General features: G+C 52.7%; 9 protein-coding genes across 9 annotated transcripts; 5 read left to right on the top strand and 4 right to left on the bottom strand.

The window, feature by feature from the left end:
* Positions 1-410: 410 nt before the first annotated feature.
* COCVIDRAFT_27376 (hypothetical protein) lies at positions 411-4968 on the bottom strand (the record flags this gene model as incomplete). The annotated part of the gene is made up of 2 exons (XM_014700317.1): positions 411-977; positions 1030-4968. The coding sequence occupies 2 exons, from the start codon at positions 4966-4968 to the stop codon at positions 411-413; spliced, it is 4506 nt and encodes a 1501-aa protein (XP_014555803.1).
* A 1340-nt stretch (positions 4969-6308) lies between these two features.
* COCVIDRAFT_101438 (hypothetical protein) lies at positions 6309-8054 on the top strand (the record flags this gene model as incomplete). Its single annotated transcript, XM_014700316.1, has 1 exon — positions 6309-8054. One exon carries the CDS (start codon positions 6309-6311, stop codon positions 8052-8054), a length of 1746 nt encoding a protein of 581 aa, XP_014555802.1.
* Positions 8055-8558: 504 nt separating this feature from the next.
* On the top strand, positions 8559-9396 carry COCVIDRAFT_101506 (hypothetical protein; the record flags this gene model as incomplete). Its single annotated transcript, XM_014700315.1, has 3 exons — positions 8559-8674; positions 8831-8957; positions 9238-9396. 3 exons carry the CDS (start codon positions 8559-8561, stop codon positions 9394-9396), a joined length of 402 nt encoding a protein of 133 aa, XP_014555801.1.
* A 554-nt stretch (positions 9397-9950) lies between these two features.
* Positions 9951-12197, bottom strand: COCVIDRAFT_38510 (hypothetical protein; the record flags this gene model as incomplete). Its single annotated transcript, XM_014700314.1, has 2 exons — positions 9951-11855; positions 11910-12197. 2 exons carry the CDS (start codon positions 12195-12197, stop codon positions 9951-9953), a joined length of 2193 nt encoding a protein of 730 aa, XP_014555800.1.
* Positions 12198-12943: 746 nt separating this feature from the next.
* On the top strand, positions 12944-18047 carry COCVIDRAFT_101434 (hypothetical protein; the record flags this gene model as incomplete). The annotated part of the gene is made up of 2 exons (XM_014700313.1): positions 12944-13268; positions 13330-18047. The coding sequence occupies 2 exons, from the start codon at positions 12944-12946 to the stop codon at positions 18045-18047; spliced, it is 5043 nt and encodes a 1680-aa protein (XP_014555799.1).
* Positions 18048-18345: 298 nt separating this feature from the next.
* On the bottom strand, positions 18346-18670 carry COCVIDRAFT_68956 (hypothetical protein; the record flags this gene model as incomplete). Its single annotated transcript, XM_014700312.1, has 2 exons — positions 18346-18449; positions 18550-18670. Coding segments are annotated over 2 exons (225 nt in total), but the record flags the coding sequence as incomplete, so codon positions are not given.
* A 528-nt stretch (positions 18671-19198) lies between these two features.
* On the bottom strand, positions 19199-20487 carry COCVIDRAFT_27371 (hypothetical protein; the record flags this gene model as incomplete). Its single annotated transcript, XM_014700311.1, has 2 exons — positions 19199-20351; positions 20399-20487. The coding sequence occupies 2 exons, from the start codon at positions 20485-20487 to the stop codon at positions 19199-19201; spliced, it is 1242 nt and encodes a 413-aa protein (XP_014555797.1).
* Positions 20488-20761: 274 nt separating this feature from the next.
* COCVIDRAFT_27370 (hypothetical protein) lies at positions 20762-23314 on the top strand (the record flags this gene model as incomplete). Its single annotated transcript, XM_014700310.1, has 3 exons — positions 20762-21226; positions 21279-22026; positions 22080-23314. 3 exons carry the CDS (start codon positions 20762-20764, stop codon positions 23312-23314), a joined length of 2448 nt encoding a protein of 815 aa, XP_014555796.1.
* A 282-nt stretch (positions 23315-23596) lies between these two features.
* Positions 23597-24966, top strand: COCVIDRAFT_27369 (hypothetical protein; the record flags this gene model as incomplete). Its single annotated transcript, XM_014700309.1, has 2 exons — positions 23597-24679; positions 24757-24966. The coding sequence occupies 2 exons, from the start codon at positions 23597-23599 to the stop codon at positions 24964-24966; spliced, it is 1293 nt and encodes a 430-aa protein (XP_014555795.1).
* Between the last annotated feature and the right edge of the window lie 535 nt (positions 24967-25501).

Genomic DNA, 25501 nt, shown 5'->3' with positions numbered 1-25501 from the left:
AGAGGGTAGGGAAGGAAGACCAGATATGATTCCCCGGATTTGCGATACGTTAAATAAGTAAAAAAAAAAGTGCTGCGTGTACGTGTACGTTTGCTACCTTTTGAGTAAAGTGGCAAGGGATGAAAAGGAGATATGAAAAAGGGATAATAAGAAGAGAAGAAGGGAGGAAAGGAAGAAATAACGTAGACCGCTGTTAGTGCTTTTGCTATGGTGATGGTGAGCAATGGGACCTAGTAAGAAAAATATCTCTCATCTAAGTTGGTTTGTTGCAAAGATAGCAAAGTCAGTGCACCAGCCCCTCACCCTCCGCCTTTGCCCTTTTTTGTTTCGCCTGGGACAGAAATGATGGGGGTGTGGGGAACTTTTGAGATGGAAGAGAAAATGTGTATAGGTAGGTCATGTATATCTTTTCACGTAGGAGGGTTCTTGGCGTCGGCTTCATCGGCAGCAGCAGGAGGTGGGGAAGATGCTGGTGGAGGGGGTGGTTCCGTCTTGCCTTCCTCTTGATTTTGGAGAAGCCGTGCTTGCTCTTCAGGAATATCACCTGATTCCTTTTCCTCGCCAGCCATTGGGTCTTCAGAGCGAAGTACTCCTGCTTCCTCCATTTCTTCTGAGGGATTCGAGACTGGTGGTTCACCAGACGGTTTCGTCACGGCTTCGTCGGCGGTATGCTTTCCGCGTTGGAACCAGCCGCCCTTTTCCCACGCACCAGGCTGATACAGGCAGTCGTTCCGGACATCTGTGTCGACAATGGCGCGCATAAGTCGGTTCAACCGGTCGAATGAAATCGGCTTGAGGATCCAGGCATCAAACCCAGCGTCAATGTAATGCTGGCGATCGCGCTCAACCAGGGATGCTGAGACTGCAATGATAGGAACGCGTCCGCAAAGGGCTGCTCGGGGAGAGTATATGTTACCATGTGACTTTTCAAATGATCGTATCATCTTTGTCGAGGTGAGTCCATCCACAATTGGCATCTAGATGATGGTTAGTTCATGTCAGACGATATACGTAGTCAACCGCACATACCTGCATATCCATCAAGACGACATCAACGTCTTTGGAGTTGTCGCAGTATGCAGATGCGCATTCTTCACCATTCACGGTAAGGTGAACGTGGTGTCCAAGCTTCTCCAACCGCTTCTTAACAATTCTGCTATTCACCGGGTCGTCTTCAGCAACAAGCACACGCATGTTGTCAGCTGATAAAGGCTTCGGTTCAGCAGTCGGCTGTACAGGCTCTTCTTCAGCAACCTCACCGATTATGTTTCCAGATGGGCGGACACCAACTGGAGAGCTACCGCCTTCATCGGGAACCTTCAAGGCCACGACAGGAGCATCGGAACCGGGAATTGCCTCTTCACCAGGTACCCTTGACTGCATGATTCTTTGATGAGGCGGAACAACAGTCTGGCTACTAAAGTCTTCAAGACTTTTGGACCTCCTACGGGTAGCGGCTGATGCATCCGGATCTAGACTGCTGCGTTTCGTCAGAGTTGGCCTCATAGACCGCGAGCCTGGGCTCGCGTCACCTCTCCCTATTAAGTGTGGCTCTTGTATGGCGTCAATAAGTCTGTCCACATCGCTTCTTTGACTCGAGCTAGTCTTGAAACTTCGGAGGCTATTCTTGCTCGTCAAACTCCCGGTACTAGTCTTCCGTACGACAACATGACTTGTCTGTTTGTCATCTTCGTCTGCAGAACCCTGGCGAGACAGACTTGGCGCTATCAGCGTCCGCTCTCCAGCAGTGGGACTGGAAATGTTAGGCAGAGGCTCTGAGGCGTGAGGCGTAACGCTTCCTGGAGGTGAGGCTCCACCAGTGGTAACGCTGTCTGCCTCAGAGTCTGGAATATTGAACGGTAACTGTATGACAAATCTTGTGCCTTTGCCTTCCTCTGAGCGTAACCTTAGCTGTCCGTTCATGTTTCTAATGATACGTCCTACAATGGCTAGCCCAAGACCCAACGTCGATTTTTCACCTTGTTCCGCGAGCTTTTTCTGATCTGGTATCAAGGCATCCTCTAGCATGGAGGCAGGCTCAGACTGCACCTGCTCGAGGTCGTTGAAAAGCTGATCAAGCTTCTTCTGGCTCATGCCGGCACCTGTGTCAGACACTGCTACTTCGATATCGACGTGGTCTCGACCCGTTCTGGCTGCAACGTATGCTTCAACCTTCACACATCCTTGAGTGGTGTGCTGAATTGCATTGGCTGTAATGTTGGAGATGGCCTGCCGTATTCGTCGCTGATCTCCGATACAGTGATCAGGCAAGCCTGGATGCTGAATGACTTGGTAGTCGATGTTCTTTCTTTTGGCGTCATTGCGGAACATATCTGTGGCTTCCCTGATGGTGTCTTTGAGATCAAACAGCTCGCCCTTGATAAGGGGCCCGCCCTCTTCAGTCTTGGTCAAATCGAGGAGATCATTGATTACGTAGATGAGTGATTTGGATGCCGAATGAGACCGGGAGAGGTTCTCTCGTGTTTCTGTATCTAGAGCCCCTTCTAGCGCTATCTCCAGGTAGTTGATGATGGCGTTTAGTGGTGTACGGACTTCATGTGCCGAGTTTGCAAGTAATAATCTGGTCAGCTGACTGCTTTGCAGAGCAGCTTCCTTTTGCCTCCATACTTCAATAAATTTTCCATAGACCAGACAGAGCACAGAGGCGGTCTCAATCTCTTCCTCTGTCCACTCTCGGCACCTGCCGACAACTGTCTCGGACCAGGTCTTGAAGCTCTTTCGTGGCTCCAGGTAACCCTCGGTGCCTTCCTTGACATATTTTTCATAAGGATTGCCAGCCCATTTGACCTGTCTGAGTTGTCCCTTTCGGAAAAAGACAATAAAGTCCTCGCCATCGACGGACAATGGAACTATCAGCATTCCGGCAATGGCATGGAAACCTGGCGGATATCGCAAGTCTGGAAAGTCCGAGGCAATGTCGGTGGAAGTCATTACAGCCTGGATCCTTCGCATCCTGAGATACTCCAACATGGCGAGAGATTCCTGTGAATTTTCGAGAGTGCCCAAAATCTTTGTCTCATCACGGATCGACAGTAGGCCAAAGTCTGCGTTGAAAAGTTTGAGCAGGTCGTCAGAGGAGGCGATGATGTACCCCGAGGGATTGTGCTGTGTTGGCACTGTGTTGATCAACTTGCGTGCTTGCAATCTCGATGCGTACGACAGCCTTTCGATATTCCTCGATGCTGAATCACCAATCATCCGACACATTTTACGAATGGGAAAAGAAACACGCATGCCACGAGGCCCGTACGTATGGCACGCAATAAGACCCCACAATTCGCCAAAAGCATTGATCGAAATTGACATTGACGATCGCACCGCCATGTTTGCGAGGTATTTTAGGTGAATCGGAGACATGGCGCGAAGGTATGAGTGGGTAAGATCGAGGGGTACCTCCAAATCTTCGGCCGTACGGCAGACGAGTCGCGCCGTTTGTAGGTCGCGGTCGTATAGCATGCGGACTTTGTTGATCTTGTACAGTTCTCGAGCTTGTTTGGGTATATCCGAGGCAGGGAAGTTTAAGCCCTTGTAGAGATCCTTTGTCGCTCGAGGATCTACGAGCTCGGTGACGACACGGCCATTGAAACTCTGATCGAATTGATAGATCATGACGCGATGGAAGCCGGTCAACTCTTTGACGACTCCAACTAACACCTTTAGAAACTTTTCTAGTGAGGGCGCAGCAGCCAGTTGTTCTTGCACCTGCGACATGATATTGAAGACCTCCATAGCCGCTGCCTCGCCCTTCCTTTTCCGTGCACTGCGCAGAATTCGCAAAGGCTTACTTTTGATCTCTGTGCTTTCCAAGAATTCATCAGCAGTAGGCTGACTGGACAAGGTATCTTCGGGTAGGTCGGGCGTGTTGTTGTTGGGTGGCACGAGTGGGTAGAGTGGGTCTTCCTCAAGCTCGAATTCACAAATAACTAGACCAGGGTTGGATTCGTTGATGTGAATTGCGCACCATAGCTTGCGGGTTCGAGTGTGGCCTGCGATCTTGATGGACATGGTGAAGACTTCGGGTCCGTTAGACGTGACATTGGACTCTTCGTCCTTGACAAAGTCGATGTGGTCGAGAAGGTTGTCGGCTTGCTCTTCGGAGAGGATATCTGTAAAGCTTTCCAGAGCGAAGAGCTCCTTTGGGGTACGTCCTATTATCCGCTGTGAATTCTCACTGACAATACGCACCTGCAGATTGCCATCGGGATCATCTTGTAGTGCTACCAAGAGGCCAAAGCCCTGTACAGCGCCTGGTAGATGGATGGGCTCGTCTTCGCACCGCTGTAGCGTTTCGCCTTCACGTCCTGTTATGACCATGTGACCGCCCTCGGTGGAGACGTGCTTGAATCGGTGCGTGACCAAGTCACCCATGTCCATACTGCTGATGCCGCTCTTTGTTGAGGGTGCTTGTTCGGGTTTGAAGGACGGCGACCGGCTGTCACTGTGAACGCTCCCATTGGATTTATTTGACGACATGTCGTTGAAAAGCTGTGAGGGTATAGGTTGTCCGCCTCTCTGCGCCGTCTTGCCTGGCCCATGGCGCATGGCCCACGCACGTTGCGACGCATGTGAGGATTGTGATGTGAGAGAGCCCTGAGAGGCACGACGGGCATCGGTGGCAAGGCGAGGGTCATTTGCTCTGGAGTAGGGGTGGAAGTAGTCACCTTGTGCAGTCTGACCCCTGGGCGTGGGACTAGGGTCAACGCTAATGGCACTGCGGATAGGGAAGACACGATCGTTGGCGGCAGAGGGGCTGACAAGACCTGCTGTCTCGGTAGTGGAAGCGCGCGACCTTTGGCTAGGTTGTGTGGCAGCGAAGTCGATGGTGTCGGTGGCGGCAGATGGCGATGGCGGCTCTTCTGGCACTGGAGAGACAGTGGAGAATTGGTGGTGGCCGGCGTCGAGGGCAGAGGGTCCATCCTGGGGAATCTGGTCGGATGATTGAGACATGGAGGCGCTGCAGCAGTCGTGGGCCGTCTCTTGTTGTCGATGAAGCGTAGACGGAGGGCTGGCAAGGCGAAGTGGTTCTTGGAGCCCCAGTTGGCCGCTAGGAATACGAGAACACCGGCACACGGTCGAGACTGGGGCGCTTCAACCGTCCATGGGCTTCTAGCGAGGAATGAGGCGTGGGGAGAATATTCAGGGAGGGCGTGGGAGAGTCGCGCCTTGACTTGGCGTTATGCAGGGACCGGTGAACAGGTGACGAGGGCGAAAGTGATGACGATGCGACTGATAGTAGCTAACAGAAGACCCCTTTTTGATTTTGTCGTCGTCGTGGCCGGGGTAGGGTAGGGCCGGCAGACGCATCAAATTGGGCAGTGTTGCTGCTGAAGGTGGAGGGTGCGGGGGCGGCGAGGAAATCTGGACTTTTGGAGGAAACAGGGTAGCGGGCAAGGACGAGGATTAGATGTCGACGGCGGGCGGGAGGCGACAGCAGCAGCACCACCACCAGACGGGGGCGCGCAGAGAGGGAGGCAGGGCTCCTACGAGTAGCTGGGGCGGCGCATGCACAGTGAAGCAGAGGACGTCAGTATCGTACTACAGGCGAAGCTGGACAGCAGTCATGACCGGCTGGACAGAGACTTGGATGGCCTGGTGCACGGCGTCGCGCGTCGATCGTCGCCGGCTTTGGGGATAGCTGGTGCATCTCTGGGATCGACGATTCAAGCCTAGTGCAGCATAGCGCAGGCAGAGGACGGGCGAGGCGTGAAAAGCTCTGGTGTGGCCAAGTGGTCCGCAAGTATGGCTTTTTGGCGACAATTGCATGCTGGCGTCGCCACGGCCCACCCACCGCCCATGCGGCTGTGCTTGCCTTGCCACCAGGGGCCACATGACGTCACCCGCCCGCCTCTTGCGTCTCTTGCCTCGGAGCCCCGGTCTGCTTCCCCCGACGCCCGCCCGGACCGGAACAAGTGTCTCGCCGTCGCTGCGCACTGCACGTGACCCTCACCACCATTGCCTTGCTTGCCCATCCATACCCATGCCCCATGTTCTGCCCGCCCTGCCCGCCCTGCCCCTCTGGCCCCTCCGCCTCCTACTTACTACATGCACATGCACATGCACATGCTACACCTGCTGTTGCGCCTGCGTCCCATCTATCCATACACACACACACACACATACACACCCCGTGTTCCCAACACCCCTTCGCCCTCTCTGCCACATGCATCAGATTAGATAGCCACGAGGGCCCGGTGGGGCTGCGGCCAATGGCGGGTTAACACACTCCCTCTGCCACTGCCCTTTGTCCTGCTCACCGCAACCCCAAAACACTCCTTCTCCCTTCCCCAATGGCAACACAATCACCAGCCCGGACCCTCAATGTCCTCGTCGCCCTGACAGACCCCTCGGCCTTCCGCTTTGGCTGCTCTATTGTCGCCCGTCTGCACCGCCTCGACAATGTCTCTCTAAAGGTCATTGCCTGCAAAGAATTCCCAGCCGCCGCCCAGACAACCATTCCTCCCCAACTCGAGCCGCTATGGCACACGTACACGCCTGACGACACTGCGCCGCCCGGCTGGCAGCATGCCGACTACCTCGACACATGCGTTGCCGACTACTGCACCTGGGCAGACCTGCTGGTCCTTGCGCCACTCAATGCAGAGAACCTGGCGCGCATGCTCCATGGCTTCACAACCAGCCTGCATCTGCAGCTCTTGCGCAGCTGGAACGTGTCCAAGAAGATCCTGCTCATACCCGCAATGTCAACACTGATGTGGGAGAACCCCATGTCGCGGAAACAGATCAGCAAGATCCGACGCAAGTGGAATTGGATCCGCGTCTTGCCCCCTTTCCTCTGGTCGTTTGATCACTCCGGCCGCAAATACCAACCGTGGATAGAAGGCCACAAAGCCTTTAACGAATCCATCCAGACTCAGATCGACCTCATGGCTGTAGGCAACCGCACTCTCGCCCTACCCATTGCCCATCTACCAACACTGACGCCTACGAGGAGCAAAGGGCCCCGTCTCCCACCCGAGCTCTGGTCCATCGTCCTTGAATTCACAAAAGACTGGGAGTTAGCAACCACGCTCAACGTCCACACAAACCTGCCAATACCCAAAGAATGGCGCCAGGCCGCGAGCGACGAAGGTCCAAAGACGCAAATGCAGAAGCTCGAGTGGGCCCTGCTCACATATCCATATCCGGACATCAAGAAGGTCTTTGACACGGAAAAGCCGACACGCATATCACGCCTCTGCATTGAACTCATTATGCGCTTTGCCATGGTGCCTGTGCTCGCCCATCTGGAAACATGCCACAAGGATCTTTTCTGGGGAACTTTTGGCCACACATTCCTACCTCACAAGGCCTCTGTGTTTGGCAAGACGGAGATTTTGGACTATTGGAGAACATCGCCTGCCTTCTTGACAAAGGAGTACTCTGATGAGGCCATTGACGATGCGAGCCGTGCCAACTCGGTCCAAGTCCTCGATTGGTGGTACCATTCTGGTCTTGCGCTCAAATACACCGAAGCGGCACTCGAGCAGGCAAGCTCTCAGGGCCATATTCATGTGCTCAAGTGGTGGAAGGAACACAGCCGCCACCGGACTGCCCCTTCCGTCCCGTCTAGCCCAATCGACGAAGACGCCCCTACCAAATCGCATCGCGAGGACCTACCGCTCAAGGTCGGAAAGTCCATTACTTACGCAACACAGTCTGGCTGTCTACCAGCAATCATCTTTTGGGTCGACTCGGGCATCCCCTTCTCTCATGAGGACACGATTGCAAAGGTTGCCTCGACCCATGGCCATACTCACATTCTCGACTACTGGCGTAAACTCCGTGGTGAGAAAATTCTTTTCGACAACCAGGTGCTTGTGGGGCCTACTAAGATGGGCCACGCCCACGTACTCGAGTGGTGGAAGCGCAGTGGGTTGAAAGTCGAGTACAAGACATGTGACATAGAAGAAGCCCTGGAAGACGGGGTCGAGGGAGCCAAGGGTGAGGCTGTGAGGAGATGGTGGGCGCTGAACGGTCTGAATCTCGGTGTCGGGACGAGTGAGTGGATGAGAGTCAAGGTATTGGGCTCGTGACGATGGCGTAGTACAATTAATGAAATTGATCGCATGACATGTTTCTTTGCTTGTTGCCTGTATGTATATGCAGTATGTATATGCAGTATGCATGCGATACGTTTAAACGGGCGGAACCGGCTACTCAAAGTGAATCGACTGCCCTGCCCTGCCCCGCGACCGTCCGATAGGCGTCCCCACGGCAAAGGCGCAACAGGGTCTTCTTACCCCTTCTGGTCGGCCTATCAGGAGCGGAAGTCGGCGAGCCAGGTACCCGATAGCCAATCGGGACTTCGGAATTTGTCGTCTTGCCTTTTGTCGTAGACTCCTACCTAGAGCCGAGCCCTAAAGCCGCTACAAGAATCGGCAACTTTCTGTACACCGTATCTACTTTTCAACACCTCACCTCCACCATCCGCTTCTGCACCCGCATACCACCTCCCACCCTCGTACCGCACCTACCAAAGTAGATTCGGCAATCTCGACCACCTCCCCGTACACGCTCGCAAATTCTTCATTTCTACAATGGCGGACAAGGTATTCAGCTACTCCGATGTTTCGGAACACAACACCAAGAAGGATCTGTACATTGTCGTTCACGACAAGGTCTACAACGCCTCGAGCTTTGTAGATGAGCACCCGTACGTTGCCTCCATTGAATACTGTACATTACATTGCGGGTGTCTTTGGTGGTGGTGATTGCAAAAGAACCCCACCTTGGACCTCGGCCGTTGCTTGCTACTCCTCACCCCCAAATTTCAGGCAAAAAAAACAATCGCTGACATTTTGACATGCAGAGGTGGTGAAGAAGTTTTGCTCGACGTCGGAGGCCAGGACTCTACAGAAGCATTCGAGGATGTCGGCCACTCCGACGAGGCTCGCGAGATTCTCGAGGGTCTGTACGTTGGAAAGCTGGAGCGCAAGGTACGACTTGAATTTCCCACGTCCACCCCCTCTTGTTCTTCCTCAACATTTTATCTTTAATTTCCGAGGATGGCAACGCATAGCCGGATGTTTCGAATCCCTAGGCAAACGGAAGTTCCGCCAAGCACATGGGGTTTTCGGTCCCCGGCTGCGGAAAGGCGACATCCGCCATTCCCGGCGGAGACGCTCATGCGGAAATATGTCGGAGCATGTCCCAAAGAGACATCCGGGATAAACTACTTGACGGTCAACGACAAGGCTTGGCTGACACATCGCGTAGGAGGGCGACCCAAAGCCCAAGAGCTACCCACCAGCTGGTGCTACTGCTACTGCTACCGACGGTGCCTCGACTGGCGTCGGTCTTTACGCCATTATCCTCCTCGGTGGAGCCCTTGCCTTTGCCGCCTACACTTTCATGAACAAGCAGTCAACTGAGTAGAAAGTGAAGCTTGGATATCAGCCACATATCAGGCAAAGTAAATGAATACGCAAAGGAAAGCTAGGGACCGTGAAGGCGTTCACGTGTCCTTAAAGCGAACTGAGGCGTGATGGGGAAGAGGGACGTCCAACGTCTTGGTAGGATTTGTAGTAGAAGTGTAGAGTGCGTGGAGGCGTTTCTTCAACACATACATGTACATGGTCCGATAGGATTGGACTGGTTTAAGATATCTTTTGTGCCTGGGGCGCAGGCTTTCCGACTTGGAATACATTGATTATACTCTGAGTGTGTTTTTTTTTTCAACTTGGATTATCTTGATTTCATTTCTTGTGTTCCGACTTGGAACATTACCGACTCATTCCACCCCATTTCCGATCCATGAATCATCAACAACTTTTATTGTACTAGTAATAACATTCGCCCCAAATCGTTTCACCCCCCCAAAACCTCTCACAGCTCATTTTGAAATTTCCAATCTTCCTCAAATCATCAACGAGAAAAAAAGGGTATCATTACTCTCACATAGCTTGATTTGAAAAAAAAGAGAGAACATCTTACATATTCCTAAACACATTACCACTGGCATTTCTCCTTTGGCCGTCTCTCCTCCGGTCATGTCGCTGACCACCTTCCTCACCGTCATGACCCTGCCTCTTCTTCTGCTTGCGTTCGGGTGCAAATGTGATTTCGCGCTCGCCCACCACTGTTGTATTTGATCGGGACGACGAGGAAGCAGCATGTTTCGAGGGTTTGAGTTTGGAGACGCGGGAGCCGAATGTCTTGTCTTTTGCTGCAGCAGAGGAGCGGTGGTTATTGGCATTGTTATGGGAAGATGAGACGTGCATTTCCGGGCCGCGTTGGGAGCGGTGACCTGATTTTTTGTAGGAGCTAGATGAGATGCGGGTGTCTTGTTGTTGAGATTTCTTGGGTGCTCGAACTTGGTCAACCTCAGAATCGTTATCGCTACCATCCGAGTCTTCGTCCGAAGAGCCCTTTCTGGATTCCAGCTCCTCTTGCTCGGCGGCAGTGAGGCCCTTGGGGATCTTGGTGCTGGGGTTGAGTTGCTGGAACTCGCGGGTTTGCTCGTCGATCTCGAATTCGGGGTCTTCGAACATCTTTGCGAAACGCGGGTCGTTGAGCACACCGCCGGCAGCGGGTTGGGTGCCGTCTTCTTGAACAGCGGGCGCGGCTTGGACCATATCGTCGTCGCCGCCGTTCTTGAGCACGCGCTTGGCGCGCCTGCGTTCTTGCTCTTCCTGCTTCTCCAGCATCTTCTCGGCAAGCTTGCGGTTGACCTTGACCGCCACCTTTTTGCTGCCGCGGATTCTGCTTTCGCGCTCCTTGTTGATCTTCTCGGCGATGCTCTTGGCGCGCTGTTCTTGCCAGAGATCTGGGTTCGAGATGAGCCGTGCTTCCTCGTACAGCTTCTGGGCAACGAAGAAACCGTGCATGTACGGACGAAGGAGACTGGTGGTTCCGACAAGGTGATCGAGTGACAATTGTTTCAATTGGTCCATGGTTAAGAACTTGAAGTTGTCGTACACGTCTCCCACGGCGCCCTTGCCGAAAGCGTTGGGGTCGTTGGGGTCTTCGGCCATTTCTTCCACGATATTGTCGAGGAAATGACACCATCTTGGCGCTGGACCTAGTTGCGGGATGAAGAAGGAGTGTTGTTGCCTTCCTTCGTTTGCAGTCAGCAGCATGCCGGTCTTGGGTACCCACTCGACGTGGTTCAAGTCGACAGACGGCTGTACAGAGGTCCATGGAGTGCCGTCCTTTGCATCCCAAATCTTGATGACGCGCTGGTCGGCAGTGAGTATTTTTGGCTCGGGTGTCTGTGCGCCATCGAGGTATATGATATTCTTTATGGCAAAGCCATATCCTTGGTCCTTTCGCAACAGGGGCTTAGGAGATCGCAGGTCATAGAGGTGTGTTATACCGTTGGAATCTCCGACAGCCATTTCCAGGCCGTTCGGGGAAAATGCAAGGGCAGTCGTCTCTGAGCGGCCCTCGAATGCATCCTTGGGAGATGACAAGATACCGACTCGAGTGCGGGTGCGCGAATCAAAGTACTCGACAGTGCCCAGTGATGTGCCCAGTGCCAGTAGGCCGTGCGTCTGTTCTGCAATAGCGCCCGTGTTGACAGCACCAGCGTCGATGCCGCCCTGCAGTCCACCCGCAGCTAGGTCGTCACTGCCGCCCACATCAACCTCGTAACTGCGCATGAAGCGGCCAACCTCGAGGTTCAACCGGAAGCACTCTCCCATTCCTTCAGCATTGACACCAACGGATGGTACCAGACACTCGGCGGATCGGCGGTCGTATATGAGGTCGCGGCCATAGCGAGGTATGCGGCTGGCGTAGTGGAGGCCTCCGCCAGTATGGAACTCGATGCACCGGTCTTGCTGCAGATGGACGCTCTTGGTCGCATCGGATGAGAGCAGGTGGAAGGTTTGGTTCTAGCAGGAGGTCAGCATTGGGTGAAGTACAAATTCGATATATGGGATGCATACAAGAGTATTGGTATGGCGCGCAAAGGATAGAGACAAGTGGGGAAGGTAGTGAACATGTATCTGGGGCTTGTATGTTCCAGTGCTCATGACCCAGTCGCCATCTTCGCTGACGCGCACGCACTGGCTGGCCTCTTCAAACTCAAAATCCTGTAGCAAATCAACACGATTGGCGAACTCGGGGTCGTTTTTCAGACTGCGTTTGCGCTTGCGAATCAGCCATTCGGGCAGGGGACGGGCCTCGCTGCCGCTGATGGTGTAGACGGGCACGTTTCCGGCGGAGATTTTCATGGTGGCGCGACGGAGCGGTAGGAAAAGATAAGGTCGCACCGCAAGAGCAGCAGACGGAGAAGAAGCAGACGATGAAGAAGTTGGCGCGGGCAAAAAAAGAGCGGGTCCAGCCCACGGGCCAGGGCTGACCAGGGCTGACCGGGGCTTCGCGCTCCCACAGCTGCGGACAGCGGGCTATAGATATGGATGGACATGGCTCCTAGGGCAACGCGCCGCTTGCCGAGCCGCCTTCGCTCCCAGCTGCTCCCCCGACTCCACCACCCCCCCCCAGCACAACTATATACATCTAGACATAGAAAGTCCACATCCTGCCTACCGTATCCGGCGTCGCATCGCGGCATACGGCGTCGAGTCCACGCCTGTGTCTGAAACCCTTCACCTCCCCTCCCCAGACGGGCCTATCGCGCATCACCTAATCATCGTTCGTTGCTCGTCACCTGTCGCCCATCCCCCACCGTCGCCCGGGACCCCCAGCGCCCGCACATCCCATCACCGTCGGGGCCGGCCAGCAGTAGCGGTCGCCATGCTCCATCCGCTACACCAGACGCCCCAACCAGACCATGCCGGCTTGAGAGACGCCATCTCCCCTTCAACGCCCTCCCCGTTGCTGTAATCGTTGCAGTCGCGCGCGACGCGTCGAGCGGCCCGCAGCGCAGTTGATGGAAAAGGTGTACAGCGCCGTCCTCGGAGTGAAGATACGTCGCGAATACCACCTGAATGTTCCGTAGAGGGCAGCCGTCTCTCTAATGGAATTTCTCAAGACGTGCACAACCAATGCGCAAGCGATAGGAGACTTTGAAGCCATTGCCTACCAAGCCATCTCCGTCACCCGCATCACCACCAATACTACTACCACCTCCACCACCTCACCACAATCCTCCAAACAACCATCTCCATCCTGGAGCCCCTCTGAAGACACACGTGCTGTCGAGGCTGAACTGCGCCATGCTCTCCACCTGGTTGCGCACGACGCCGCGCGCCCCTGGCTCTGGGTGTTCAAGCCGACCACAGTTGACAAGCTAGGCCAAGCCAGTCCCCAGCTGCCAGAAGTCGACGGTTACCGCTTGCAACGTCCGTTTTCTTCCCCCGATGACCCTCATACACATCCCACTTCAACACTGACACTTTCTAGGCGAACACACGGGCGCTATCAAGGCCATCGATCTAGTCCGTCCGCCCATGCGCCCAGGCGCTCCGCACCCACCTGCTACCTCGAATCACCCACCCTCAACAAACGCGCCTCAACGAGGCTTACAAAGCGGCAACAATCCAAGGCCCGCACAGCAGGGAAGCACGCAGCCGCAACAGTCCGCTGACCCACCCCCACCACCTGATTGCTTCACCATCTATGAGCTTTTTACATCGTCTGTCGTCGCATTGATCTCGTTCCATGTTGTCAAAGACTGCCAAGTGGTGGCTTTGAATTATCGCACATTCGTATCCAAGGCTTCCAAGTCCATTGCTGATGCTCAAACCGAGGTTGACCCCCAACCAGAGGTGCATCGTCTAACCAGTATCAATGTTCACTGGGCCAGCTCCGGCACGCTTTTGTTATCAACCTTTACCGACCGAAAGAACACCATACGTTGTTTGAGCAGCGTCTCGACCCAAATCGAAGAGAGACAGCTTGTTGGCACATGCATCCGTGTAGCACCCAATGGTGTGCTTGCTACCATTATCAGTTTTGAGGATCCCCTTGATTCCATCAATGAGGAAATTAGCATCCGTCACCGGAAACGTACAAAATTGACATCTTTAGAGCAAAACATTGAAAAATGGAAATCGAGCGTAAAGCGTTGGCTTGGCTGGAAAGGCTACGGTTTGCTCGACTTAGACCAGAGAGCCTCATGGGTCAGGATTCGCACCACGCTAATGTCAAGCCCCATTCTCTCAAGCCCAGCTTCAGTCGGTCCAGAACGGGATATCCTATGGCCACGAGCACTGTGTTTCTTCCACGTTGTAAACGAACCGGATCTCACCATTACGGGAACAAACGCCATCAGTGCGGCTGGAAGCTCCAATATACTGAGGTGGTTCGAGACACCAGAGTCCATGGGTTTCAAGGACCCACTTGATGTTGCGCAAGAGTGGTTCCTGGGAAAGCTGGACCGTGATAAGATTCTTGAAGTACGCAAAAAGGCCAAAAAGGCCGAAGACGACGCTGCACGTCGTAAAGAGGAACACCCTGGTCTACATCCATCATCGCCGCTCAACGCTCGTGGCGGAACCTATGGTGATTTACAAGCAGTAAGCGGTGTGTACCCCACGCCGCCAGATGGAATTGCTCCTGGCACTGGGGTATCCTATAGCGACACGCCGACTGTATCTGGCGCAGCCTCCAATGTTGTTTTGGTCCCTGGAGGAAGCAATCCTGCCATCAACCTATCTGCTCCACCGGACAGTGCCAAGACGGAAGACCAACAAATGATTACTACATCTCCAGCCATTCCTCCCGCGGCTGATAATTTCAACACATCTAGCGGTAACGATGACCTTTTTGAGGACATGGAGGAAGACGGTTACACAGGTGACCGTATCAACGATACAGATTTCGATTTCTTTGACGGCCCGGATAATGACGACGTTGACATGCTAGACGCACCTGCTCTACCTAATGATAATGTACCACCTACTCATGCTACACAGGACACGCATCCCAAAGCCACTACTGAGCCCCAGGCCCAAGATGACATGTCGGATCCTTTCGCAGCCCTTGAGAACGCACTGGCTACAGCTTCTGAGCCTACAATGAGCCAAGATCATGCCAAAGGCAAAGAACCTGCGCATATGCCAGCACCCAAGATTGAAATCTCTGACAATTCAGGAGACAACAAGTCATCACCAGTGCGCAGGAACGTTTCATTCTCCAGGGCACCCACGCCGCCTCTCAGTCCCAGCAAGATCCTCAAAGCGCTGGAGCCGTCTCCACCTCGTAAATCAGCATCACGCACTCGGTCCGAACGAGGTTCCGAGAGTCATCCCGATGCACACTTCACCCCAGTTGTGTTCAATCGTAAGATGAGCTTATCTGATGCAAAGTATCAGGGCGGACGGTTTAGTGCACATCGCCCTACGACTCCGACTGGTCAAGTTCAGCTCAGTCCCAGCCCAGCTAAAAATACTGCCACTACACAACCAAAGAGCTTGAAGGAATTTCCCTTACTTTCGAAGCTTCGGCTCGCCGCCGGAATTGCGTCTGCAAACCGAATCCCTGAGATAGCGTCTCTGGCTCGTGCGGTCAGTGACGATTCGGATTCTTCGAGTGAGGCGTCGGATGCATCTGGCAACGATTCTGAAGATGAAGAGGTAGAGGTGACGCCTGTTGCGATCATGAATAGTCTTACTATGCCCGCAAAGAGGAAGTTGCAAAGTGAGGGCAACGCGACCCCACTGTCCGTGACCTCGTTTGCAGAATCCCTAGGGGGTGACTGGCTAGATTTGTATGGCTTACACCTAGATGAAGCCAACCTCAGTAGTTTCGAACCAAGTCTTTGGGACTGGTCTCTGGTCAATGTTCCTTCTCCAGCCGAGCGACCTGTAGCCGGGGCACGATACAGTCTGCCTGCTTTGCTACCAGGCCCTGCGCAGATGCCCGACACCCCTACTTCTCAGCCCGATCCCGCGTATGAGGTACCCGATGAGAAGCCGCTGAGTGCAAAGGATAGCATCTCCATCACACAAATCGTGACTGACCAGCTTGTCTCTACAACACTCGATATGCTCAATGAGGACCCACCCACCAGAAGCGAATTCAACAACAATGCTGCGGCTGAGACGCCTTGGTACAACATTATCAAAAACCTCTTTCCAACGGTTACGGATTGCGATCTGCCTACATTGGCCGGTATCAACGAAGTATTCCAAGACTATGCCGCTCTGGCCAAAGCACAGCAAAGGCCTCCTGCACGAAAATCAGACAGCCCAGCAGTCACAGGAAGTCACATGTATCAAATCCAGGCGCCATTCCTGAGAGTGCGCCGTGCAGAGACGCACTGGGATCTACTGCCGCCTGCGGTGGCGTTTTGGGAGACTCTAGGGCTCTCCCCTATCAGCCACCCAAAGAACATTGTCACGTTCTGTGTATATCCCCACAGCGATGCAATCAGACCGTGTTTGGAAAATTTTCTACTTAATCTCCAACTTGCCTATGATGGTTGTAAACTTGGTAATCACAGTCGGGTGGAGACGGCGGTAGAGTACGAAGGCGGTCTTGTACCAGTCAGAGCAACCTCGACCATTACACCGCGAGAAACATTCAAACTTCTCAGAGATACGTGTATCCAGCTTGGTAAGCTTCTCGCTCTTCAGTACGGCCAAATACGGGAGCAGCAGGATTCCAAGGTCGATGCCTTTGTCATTTACATGATTGATCCTTTTGGGGGTTCATCAGCAGTCTGGGAGCTGTGTTCGGCCTTTTGGGCGCTTTTCCAGGCATACACGCAAGGTCATCCAGGACGTCCAGATCAGCCACAGAAGCCAGATGTTGTGCTACAGATCATCCCTATGAAGTACGTCGCTTCATTTGATGCACCCGTTATCCTTGACCCATCTATGTACATGGGTCTCGCGCGAGAGGTCTACGATCGATGTCCTCCCAGCGCGCCAAGTGGTGACAAGACATCTCTCAGCATATACAAAGCACCTGCGTTCCATCTGGAAGAGACACTACCGCGCAATATCCCTTTCAAGCTTATATCCGAGCCAGCTCAGGACTTGCTGCGGGAGAACACGTACATGCATCTCGGCTACGCCATCAGTCTCGATGGTGCATGGGTTACTGCTGCATGGACTGACAGCTGTGGCAAATCTCAAGCAGTCGTCTCGTACTACCTGGGGACAAGAATGTTCAGAGAGATTGCAAAGGAGATATGGCAAACCACAATCGAGATACTACAATCTCGAAGAGTCAACTGGCGTGTCTGCATTGCCAAAGCTGGTGTGCTTGAAAGGGAAGAGCTCGAGACATGGGTCTTTCTCATCTCATGTCCCACACAGATTAATGTCTTTGTCACATTGCTTACAGCGGTTGATACGGATCCGCCATACCAGTTCACGCCTACGGTGCCCAATCTAACACCAGCAACTGGCGCTGGAGCTACCACTCCAGGTTCTACACCCCAAGCCGGTATATCGCCTTCAGATCCAGGACCGGGTCTTACACCCGCCGCCACACCTGCCGCCGACCCCACGGCTACAGATCCAGCCGCCGATCCCGAGGCACGTCTCATAGACGTAACTGACGACACCTGGGGCATAATTCTTGCCCATCGTTTGCACAACTCACATACAACGACACAGTTCAGCCCAGCCCTCATATCCGGCCTGCTTGTCAAACGCGGCGAAACATTACAAACATCCAATAGCATCGCGCATCCTATCCCAGACCCAGAGCAAGGACCCATTGTCATCGCCGTAAATTTCCTCTGGATCGGTGCTGTAGGCTCATCTCGTAATGCCACTACCAACTTGCCCTTTCCCTCAGGTACATCGTCTTCTGCAAATGCATCGGCATCCTCCTCAATATCGTCCTCGGACCTGCCCAGTCCTGGCGGTTCCAATCTCCCGAATCCATATGCCAGCAACCCTGGTACGCCACAGAGTCCTGGACCGGGTCAGGAGGGCCAGAGAAGCACAACAAGTCTTATGTGGACGCCTACCCCACAGACAAGAACGACAGCCGAGGGACTGCTGAAAGAAGTCCTCGGACAGTTTAGGGCACTGGGCTTGTTGGCTAAGTTGAGAGGAATGAGGGGTACGAGGAATGGGACTATACCTTGGCATGTTGCTGCTGCTAAGAGGGGAGTTGAAGGGTTGAGTAAGATTAGCGGTGGTGCGGGAACTGCAGTGTGATCAAAGTGTTTTAAGAAGGAAAGAATGGGTGGGTATCATTTTGATGTTTTTTTTTGGCGTTGGATAGCATGCAACGGCGGGATATACCAGTCTATCTTTATCATTATTCATTTATCATTTATATTCTCTTTTTTTTTGGACTTATTCGCTCATGTGTAGAAATGTCAATCTGATTGATGAACCATATTCATGAATAAATTAAGAAAGCTGATATCCCATCTAAGTGTCCCATATCCTCCCATCTCAGTCCCTTTCATTCCTTAGCTAAAAAAAACCCCGCCCATTGCAATTCTCACCCTTCAATCCCCAAATGATCAACCCTCTTCGCCTTGACTTCCCTCTGCTCCGCATTCGCAGCCGCATACCCGCTTCCTTGCGCCCTGGCAATACCACTTGCTTCACCTGTTTCACATATACACACATCAGTTTTTGTTTCTTCAAAAAGATACAACCCAATATTCACTGTTATAGAATAAAGAAGAAAGACAAGGAAGATACATACCTCTATCCCACCTCTCCTCCTCAGTAACACTATCCCCATTCGCTTCCTGGCGCGTACTCTTTTTCGATTTGGAACTGAAAGCGCCGGAGAGGGCGGCGAAGAGGTTGAGGTTTAGACCGGCCTTTTTCTTCACGTTAGATCTCCCATTTCCCCTTTTCTTTTCTCGATTCTTTTTATGCATAGCTTCTGAGGGCTTTTTGGCCAAGGTGTTTATTGGGAAAAAAAGACTCACAGATGCATTTGCGCTCGCAGTCCTCTCATGGACTTGAGTTGCGCTATCTTGGTTGCGCTGCTGAACTTGGTTTTGGTTGTTTTGTTTGGAGAGGGATCGGGTCATTGTGTCTGATTTTTAGTATGGGGGTTTTGGTGTTGATGAGAGTTCAAGAACTAATTTGTTTTGTGCTATAAGTAAGTACGCTAGGTAGATAAGTTGCTTTGTATATTGCCTTGGTGGTTGGTGGTGGGAAGATGGCGACGAGCATGACGTCACGCATCGCAAGGGTGTACTAGCAGGTTTTGATGCAGATGCGTGAACGCGTAAAGGGTCTGGGGTAAGCGGCAAGGATGGCCGGGTGGGGAGCCTCACGATATGGAAACATGGGCAGATGGATACTTGCAAGGTATATGGTTATTATATTTGTTCGATATATTAGTTCACCAGTACCTCTACGATATTGTCCCAGAAGCCCAAGTCGTACACATTCTCGACTGCAGCTAGATTCCACACACGCTCAAAGCTGCCTTCTTTGGCGACAGATTTGATGCGACTAGGTAGCAATTTTGGCGGTTGCCCGGTTCGTGTTCGAATGAGAATATGCCTGCTCTCTAGAGGCCAGGTGGTGGGCGGTTCCTCATCATCCGTTGGGCTACGATACTCCTGCATTGTGTCCTCGCGCCGGTGACCGAGAAAGACGACACCCTCCGCCATTTCGTCACGCCAATCGGCCCATTTTGAGCTCTCGTTTGTTGTCATACCCGCCCAGATAAGGTAGATGTGATAGGTGAGGAGACCCAATGGAAGCGGCCATGTAAGAAGCGCGAGTAGGCCAACTCCGGATCCACGAATGCCACCGACGTCCAGGTATATGCTCGTGTACATGAGGAAATAATGCATCTTTCGGTCAAAATATGCACCCCAGCTCTTAGAGTCCACGCCAATTTTGGGTTTGTACCTATACCAGCCCTCGTACTTTAGGTACTGCTTTAAGACCATCGGAGAGAGGGCATAGTAGGCTAGGTATGCTCCATAGGCAATAAGGATACTTGTTGACAGCAAGAGACCCAAGAACCACTTGTAATTGCCCCGGCCGAGGCAGTTGTTCACCCATATACAATGATGATCCATTCTTGACACGCAGGTCTTGCATATGCTGCAATGCTTGCTCCGTGCAGGCTTCAGAAACTTGCATGTCCGACACTCAGTTCCAGGGTAGTACAGCACCCTATCGTACGGGTAATGCCGCATCTGTTCGGCATGGTTGGATACATTGATGTACGTCTGGTCGTTTCTTTTTGCACTCAGGTACAGAAACATGTACGGCTGCGGCAGCATAACAAAGGCAAAGAGCTTGTGGTGTAGCCCAATGAGATGCCACACAGCGGGCAGGAACATGCCGGCGCATGCAGTCACCAGGCCGAGAAAGAAGATGACAACGAGTGGGTGTTTGTCGTACATAAGATAGTGGCCCAGGCGGGAGCCACCGTTGGTGATGCGGCCATTTGTGAGAGCGAGGTCGACTTTTCGAAATGTCGAGGGGATATGAATAAGGAAGAGACGGTTGAGGAAGCCAATGGGTGTGTTTCTAGTCTTGTTAGAGATAATCTTGTCACTCGCGCACAGACTAGTCACCTAAAAGCTGGCAGCCGTCCGAAAAAGGCTATGAAGGTAACGAGGGACACTGTGACAGTGAAGATGATGATGGTGCGAGCGACAGTCATAATGGGGGAAGGTCAGATTGTAGCGGGCGTCGCATGGCGGAGCAAAGAGAGGAGGAATTCCAGAAATTATTATCGCATCATTGTTGTGATGTGTTGTGGTCTACCAAGCCGTGTGTGTGCAAGGCATTGTGGGGAACAGGCTGAAGGGACTACGCGGCTGCTGCCGACACCTGACCCCGCGTGAATCCCCCGTCACATGTGAGCGCGTCTCGTCACAGCTCAACTAGTAACGCGTCGACTCACCACCACTTAGCGCAACAGTGACAACTCCACCATGGCGACATCTGTGGTGTACAAAGATATCAAAGAGGGATTTGACTTCGAATCCGGCGGAAAATTGTTTGCAGGTAAAAAATTCTGGGTCGCGCAGCGCGTGCCGACGCGCAACCACTTGCTGGATGAGATCAAGGCCAATGGCGGAGAGATTGTGCTGCTGGAGAAGAAGGCCGATTACATGATTGCCGATCACTTCCGAAGAGATTGTCCACCAGGCTCTATTTCATACGAGTTCATCACCAAGTCAATCAAGGATGGAGAACTGTGCGACCCCAAAGACCATCCAGCCGGTCCACCGGTGGGCGAGGCGCGAGAACCGGGAGCCATACACCAGCCTACCAAGAGCGGGAGGACGCCATACACAGCAGAAGAAGACAGGATACTCTATAAATGGGTACATGACGCTGAGTCAAACGGTAACCCTGTGAGCGGGAACGAGATATACAAGCAGTTGGAGCAGAAGGTACGCGCGAGCAGATAAGTCTGGCATAAGTACGTCCGCTAAACCAATACAGTACCCGCAACACACATGGCAATCATGGCGCGACCGCTATCTCAAGCAGCTCCGAAACCGTCCTCCATCTGCCTTCAACTTACCCGACAATGCTACTCCATCTCCCTCGCTCGACCAAGCCAATAAACGTACGCCTCCAGATTCATCGTCTTCCAAACCCACAAAACAACAAACATCTAAACAGGAGCAGGGATCGACTGCGAAGGAAACTAGTGCCAACAAAAAGATCAACTCAAAAAATGACTATAGCGTCAATGATCTGAAAGAACTGTTTAGTACAGATGATTGGCTAGAGCTCTACGCCTTTGCGGATTTAATCAACAGCCTAGAAATGAGCGACGAGTATGATTCGGCATGGGAGAGATGGGCAGAGGAACAGGGAAAGCAAACGGCCGTACAATGGCGGCAGTACTTTGAAAAGGTGGTTCGTCCGCAATGGCTTATCGATCCAGTGTCAAAAAGGGAAGAGATCAAGAGAAAAGTCGAGAAGCAGCATGATGAAGATAACCAAAGTCAGAGTCAGTCCATCAGCCAACCGTTTTCTCAATTGGTCAAACCAGAGGAAGAAGCTGCACAGTCAACAGTTCCAGTAGAGGGCGATACACCTTTGCAGACACCAGATTTTAACGACAAACGCTTCGAAGAATTGATTAATAATGAACACAACAACAAAGTCCCATCAGCCTACAAGTTCTTTGCTCGTGAGAAGAAGCAGGAAACTTTGAATGCACATCCTGGTAGGGGTCATAGTAAGTGCCTATGGATCCTTTGTTGATGCAATCATCACTGACCTACATATTAGCCGCACTACACATCGACTTAATAAAACAGTGGTCCTCACTCTCGACAGAAGAGAAAGCACCATATCTGGCTATGGATAGAAAAGCTACTGTGCACGTCTCGGAAGAGACTGAGAACCCTACCAAAACAGCACAAGCACCTAAGAGATCGCCATCTTCAAAAGTTCAACACGAGTCCCCCAAGCTCGATATTGAAAAACACGACCCGTCTATAAAACGATCACGAGAAGATGATGAGACAGAAGAGCAGGATGAAGAAATAGAGTCACCTCGGCCTACCAAACGACGGAAAAGCGGAAGTGCAACGCCTACCAAGGACAACACATTAGAGGTACCGACCGAGAAGACTGGCACCCAACAGCAGCCACTGGAGATTTCATCCTCTGCAAACTCGCAGGACACAATTGAATCAGAGCCCATCAAGGAGCAGGCTAGGCCAGATATACCCGACTATGTAGAAGATGACGAGGTCACCATGGTCGAGCTGGATAGGCAGAGTGCAGAAAAGGAAGTGGAGAGCATTGAGTCGGACGAGTTTCTAGATATGGATGATCTGCGCCAACTACCAGGTTACGAAACTGGCTCAGAAGATGATCTACGTTCAAGCACGCCAACACCACGAGCCACGCGCCAGAAAGTGTCGAATTTCAATACTCAGGCGATTCTATCCTCACCCATCCAAGACGGGTTTCCACGCTCAATTGGCCTTGCCCAAGAAGCGAATTTTCAACAGGAGCTACTGTTTTCGTCGCCTCAGTTGCCAGAATCTGATGCGTCGACCACGCAATCCATGGAAGAGTTTCGCCGCTCCCTCCAGGAAGAGGACGCAGGTGAAGTCACTTACTCTCAATATCCAGCCCAACCTCTCCGCTTGTCGTCTTCTCCAGCACCTTCCACAACCTCTACTAGTTCAGGCGACCCCGATCCACCCCTCAACGCCGAAGAAATCAACGAGTTCTATGACGAGCAAAATGCTCAAGGGTTTCCTAATGATTTCATCAGTGCAGCGCTCAAACGTACGGGTTTACGTCCCGAGCTTGCTGTCAAAGTGCTTGATGCGTGGAAGCAGGGCAAGCCTCTGCCTAGCGAAAGGGGTATATGGAGTAAAGAGAACGATACGGCTGTAGAAAGCGGAGACGGGTATGAATTAGCTAAGCTGGCAAGGAAGCACACAGTCGACGGCTGGGGTGGAGTTACAGAGCGTCTGGTGTTTTTGGACGGATATCGAAGTCGATGAAGAGGGACGTCAGAGTAGAATTGTAATTCTTTGAGTAACGCAGTTCTCTCCTTCATCTTGGAGGCTGCGGTGTATAAGTGCCCTTCTATACAGGCCTTCTGCATTACAGCTCCATTGAACCTTTCCAGCTGTGGACACAAATGTCTACATGTATGACTAGATGATCATGTGACTTGGCGAAGGCGCTAGTGCTACACTAAATTACAGACGCGTCCCCCGCATCCGCGTCACCTTTTCGTGCGGATCAAAGCGACTTCCGTTTGCCATTCTGAGCAACTCCACATGTCGTCCCGTAACAGACAATCGACGGCTCGACCGACTGCCAGCCGCCAGTCCGGAGTGTCCACCCCAAGCCGCAATGCTGCTGCAGACACACTGCCACCGTACAAGAAGCCGTCCCACCCTCTTGATACCGAGGCGACCCGCGCCCTGCGCGAACTGCAGGGTCGCAGTTTGAACGATATCAAAAGACACAGCAGGCAGGCAGCCGCCGCCATCACTGCTAGTGCTGAGAACGTCAACGATACTCTGCGCGATCATGCCGAATACATAGCACGTCGACGGAAGAAGTGGGATGCAGGCAAAAACCTGGAGGATAGAGACGCGGAAGAGCGCGACATGGAGGAATTGAACTTGAAAGTAGAAGAAGCCACTGCGAAGCTGGAACAAAGCATGCGTGCAGTCATTGACTCCGGTGTTGCGGCGCAGAGAATTGATGATACGCTTGATTGGCTTAGAACTCATGCACCTATAACGTTGGAAGAAGAATACCGCACCCAGATGACGCAGCGGGAAACGCAGCGACAATCACAGAGCCAAGCAGGCACTCAGCGGCGTACACGAAACGTTGATGGAGACGGAGACACTGAGATGGATGAAGGCTCTACGCCCGGCCCGACCCCTATTGATGGATCTCGAATAGCTCTCACCGGTGCAAGCGAATTATTTGCCTCGCGTGTGCAACGCGAAAAAGATACCTATACATCACTTTCCCTTACGGCGCGCTATGCCCGCAATAACGAATACCGCGACTTCAAGCGGATAGTGCATGATGCAAAGTACGGGGACAATGGCCCTGTGTTGGGCCACGAAGACACTTGGTTCACCGAGACTGGATCGCCAGCGCCAGGCATCACGGACAGCACACAGCGCGGTGATTTCGACGACGATGATGACATTGTCGTAGACCGAGCTACTATCAGCACGCGATGTCCGATCACGTATCAGCAGTTCAAAGAGCCGTACTCGAGCAGCAAGTGTCCGCATACTTTTGAAAAGAATGCCATTCTCGAGATGATTCGGCGAGGTCCTCACAGAATCGGGCAACAAAAAGCAGTTGATTGTCCGGTGACTGGATGTAACCAGGTAAGCATGGCTTCCTCCGTTTTGTTTGATCGTTGAGTGCCACCCGGGTGAATGTTCATGCTGACAATTTCGGCCAGATGCTCACAGAAACGGATGTGCACTCGAACAAAGTCCTCATTCGCAAGATCAGGCGCATGCAGGAAGCTGAGCTTGCAGAAGCCGACGAAAGTTCCGAGGATGAGATGCAAGCGCCTAGTTTGGGCAAGCAATCTCAGCCAGTGCCGTCAGGTAGTGCCGGGGACCGAGGTGATGCTAGCGATGCTAGCGACGGAGAACTGTCAGCGTGAGGCTCAGACGGGAGGACGCACTGATACCCGCAGATCTGTGATGGATAGTCCATAAATGCATGAGGCGTTGAGATTGTCAAGTTGCTGCCCAAGTCCAGCGCCACATTCACTTGCCGGTAAATGTCCCAGCTTTTTCTCGTGCAGCGATATTTCCCCAATGAAGTTATCGCAAACCTTTGTGAAGGTGTTACTTCTGCAGACAAGGCGCCGTTGCTGTATCCTCGGCTTATCCGACAGCTTCCCCGGATAAGCAAAATGGCTTTTCCTTTTGTTGACGGACCTGTGCTCGGAAAACCGTGCATCTAGACATCAATGAAAGACCCACCGTGGTTTCGATCGGAGCCAGCAAAATCTCGGTGCTTATCGTCAGAAGCAAATGTCTACGGCCGCGGATACCTCTCGGGTACGTTCAAGCGCGCAACCACCGCCGCGCAGGAAGCACTTTTTGTTTGAACGGCTCACAAGCACGGCAAAGACCCTGCGTTTGAGCAGAACCGGCGTGACCCTTTTGCTCCAAGCAGATGCGCAAAAGGCG

Source organism: Bipolaris victoriae (assembly GCF_000527765.1).
Source record: "Bipolaris victoriae FI3 unplaced genomic scaffold scaffold_51, whole genome shotgun sequence".
Taxonomy (NCBI): domain Eukaryota; kingdom Fungi; phylum Ascomycota; class Dothideomycetes; order Pleosporales; family Pleosporaceae; genus Bipolaris; species Bipolaris victoriae.
Note: the sequence above shows the minus strand (reverse complement) of the source record. Positions and strands in the feature narration are given on the sequence as shown.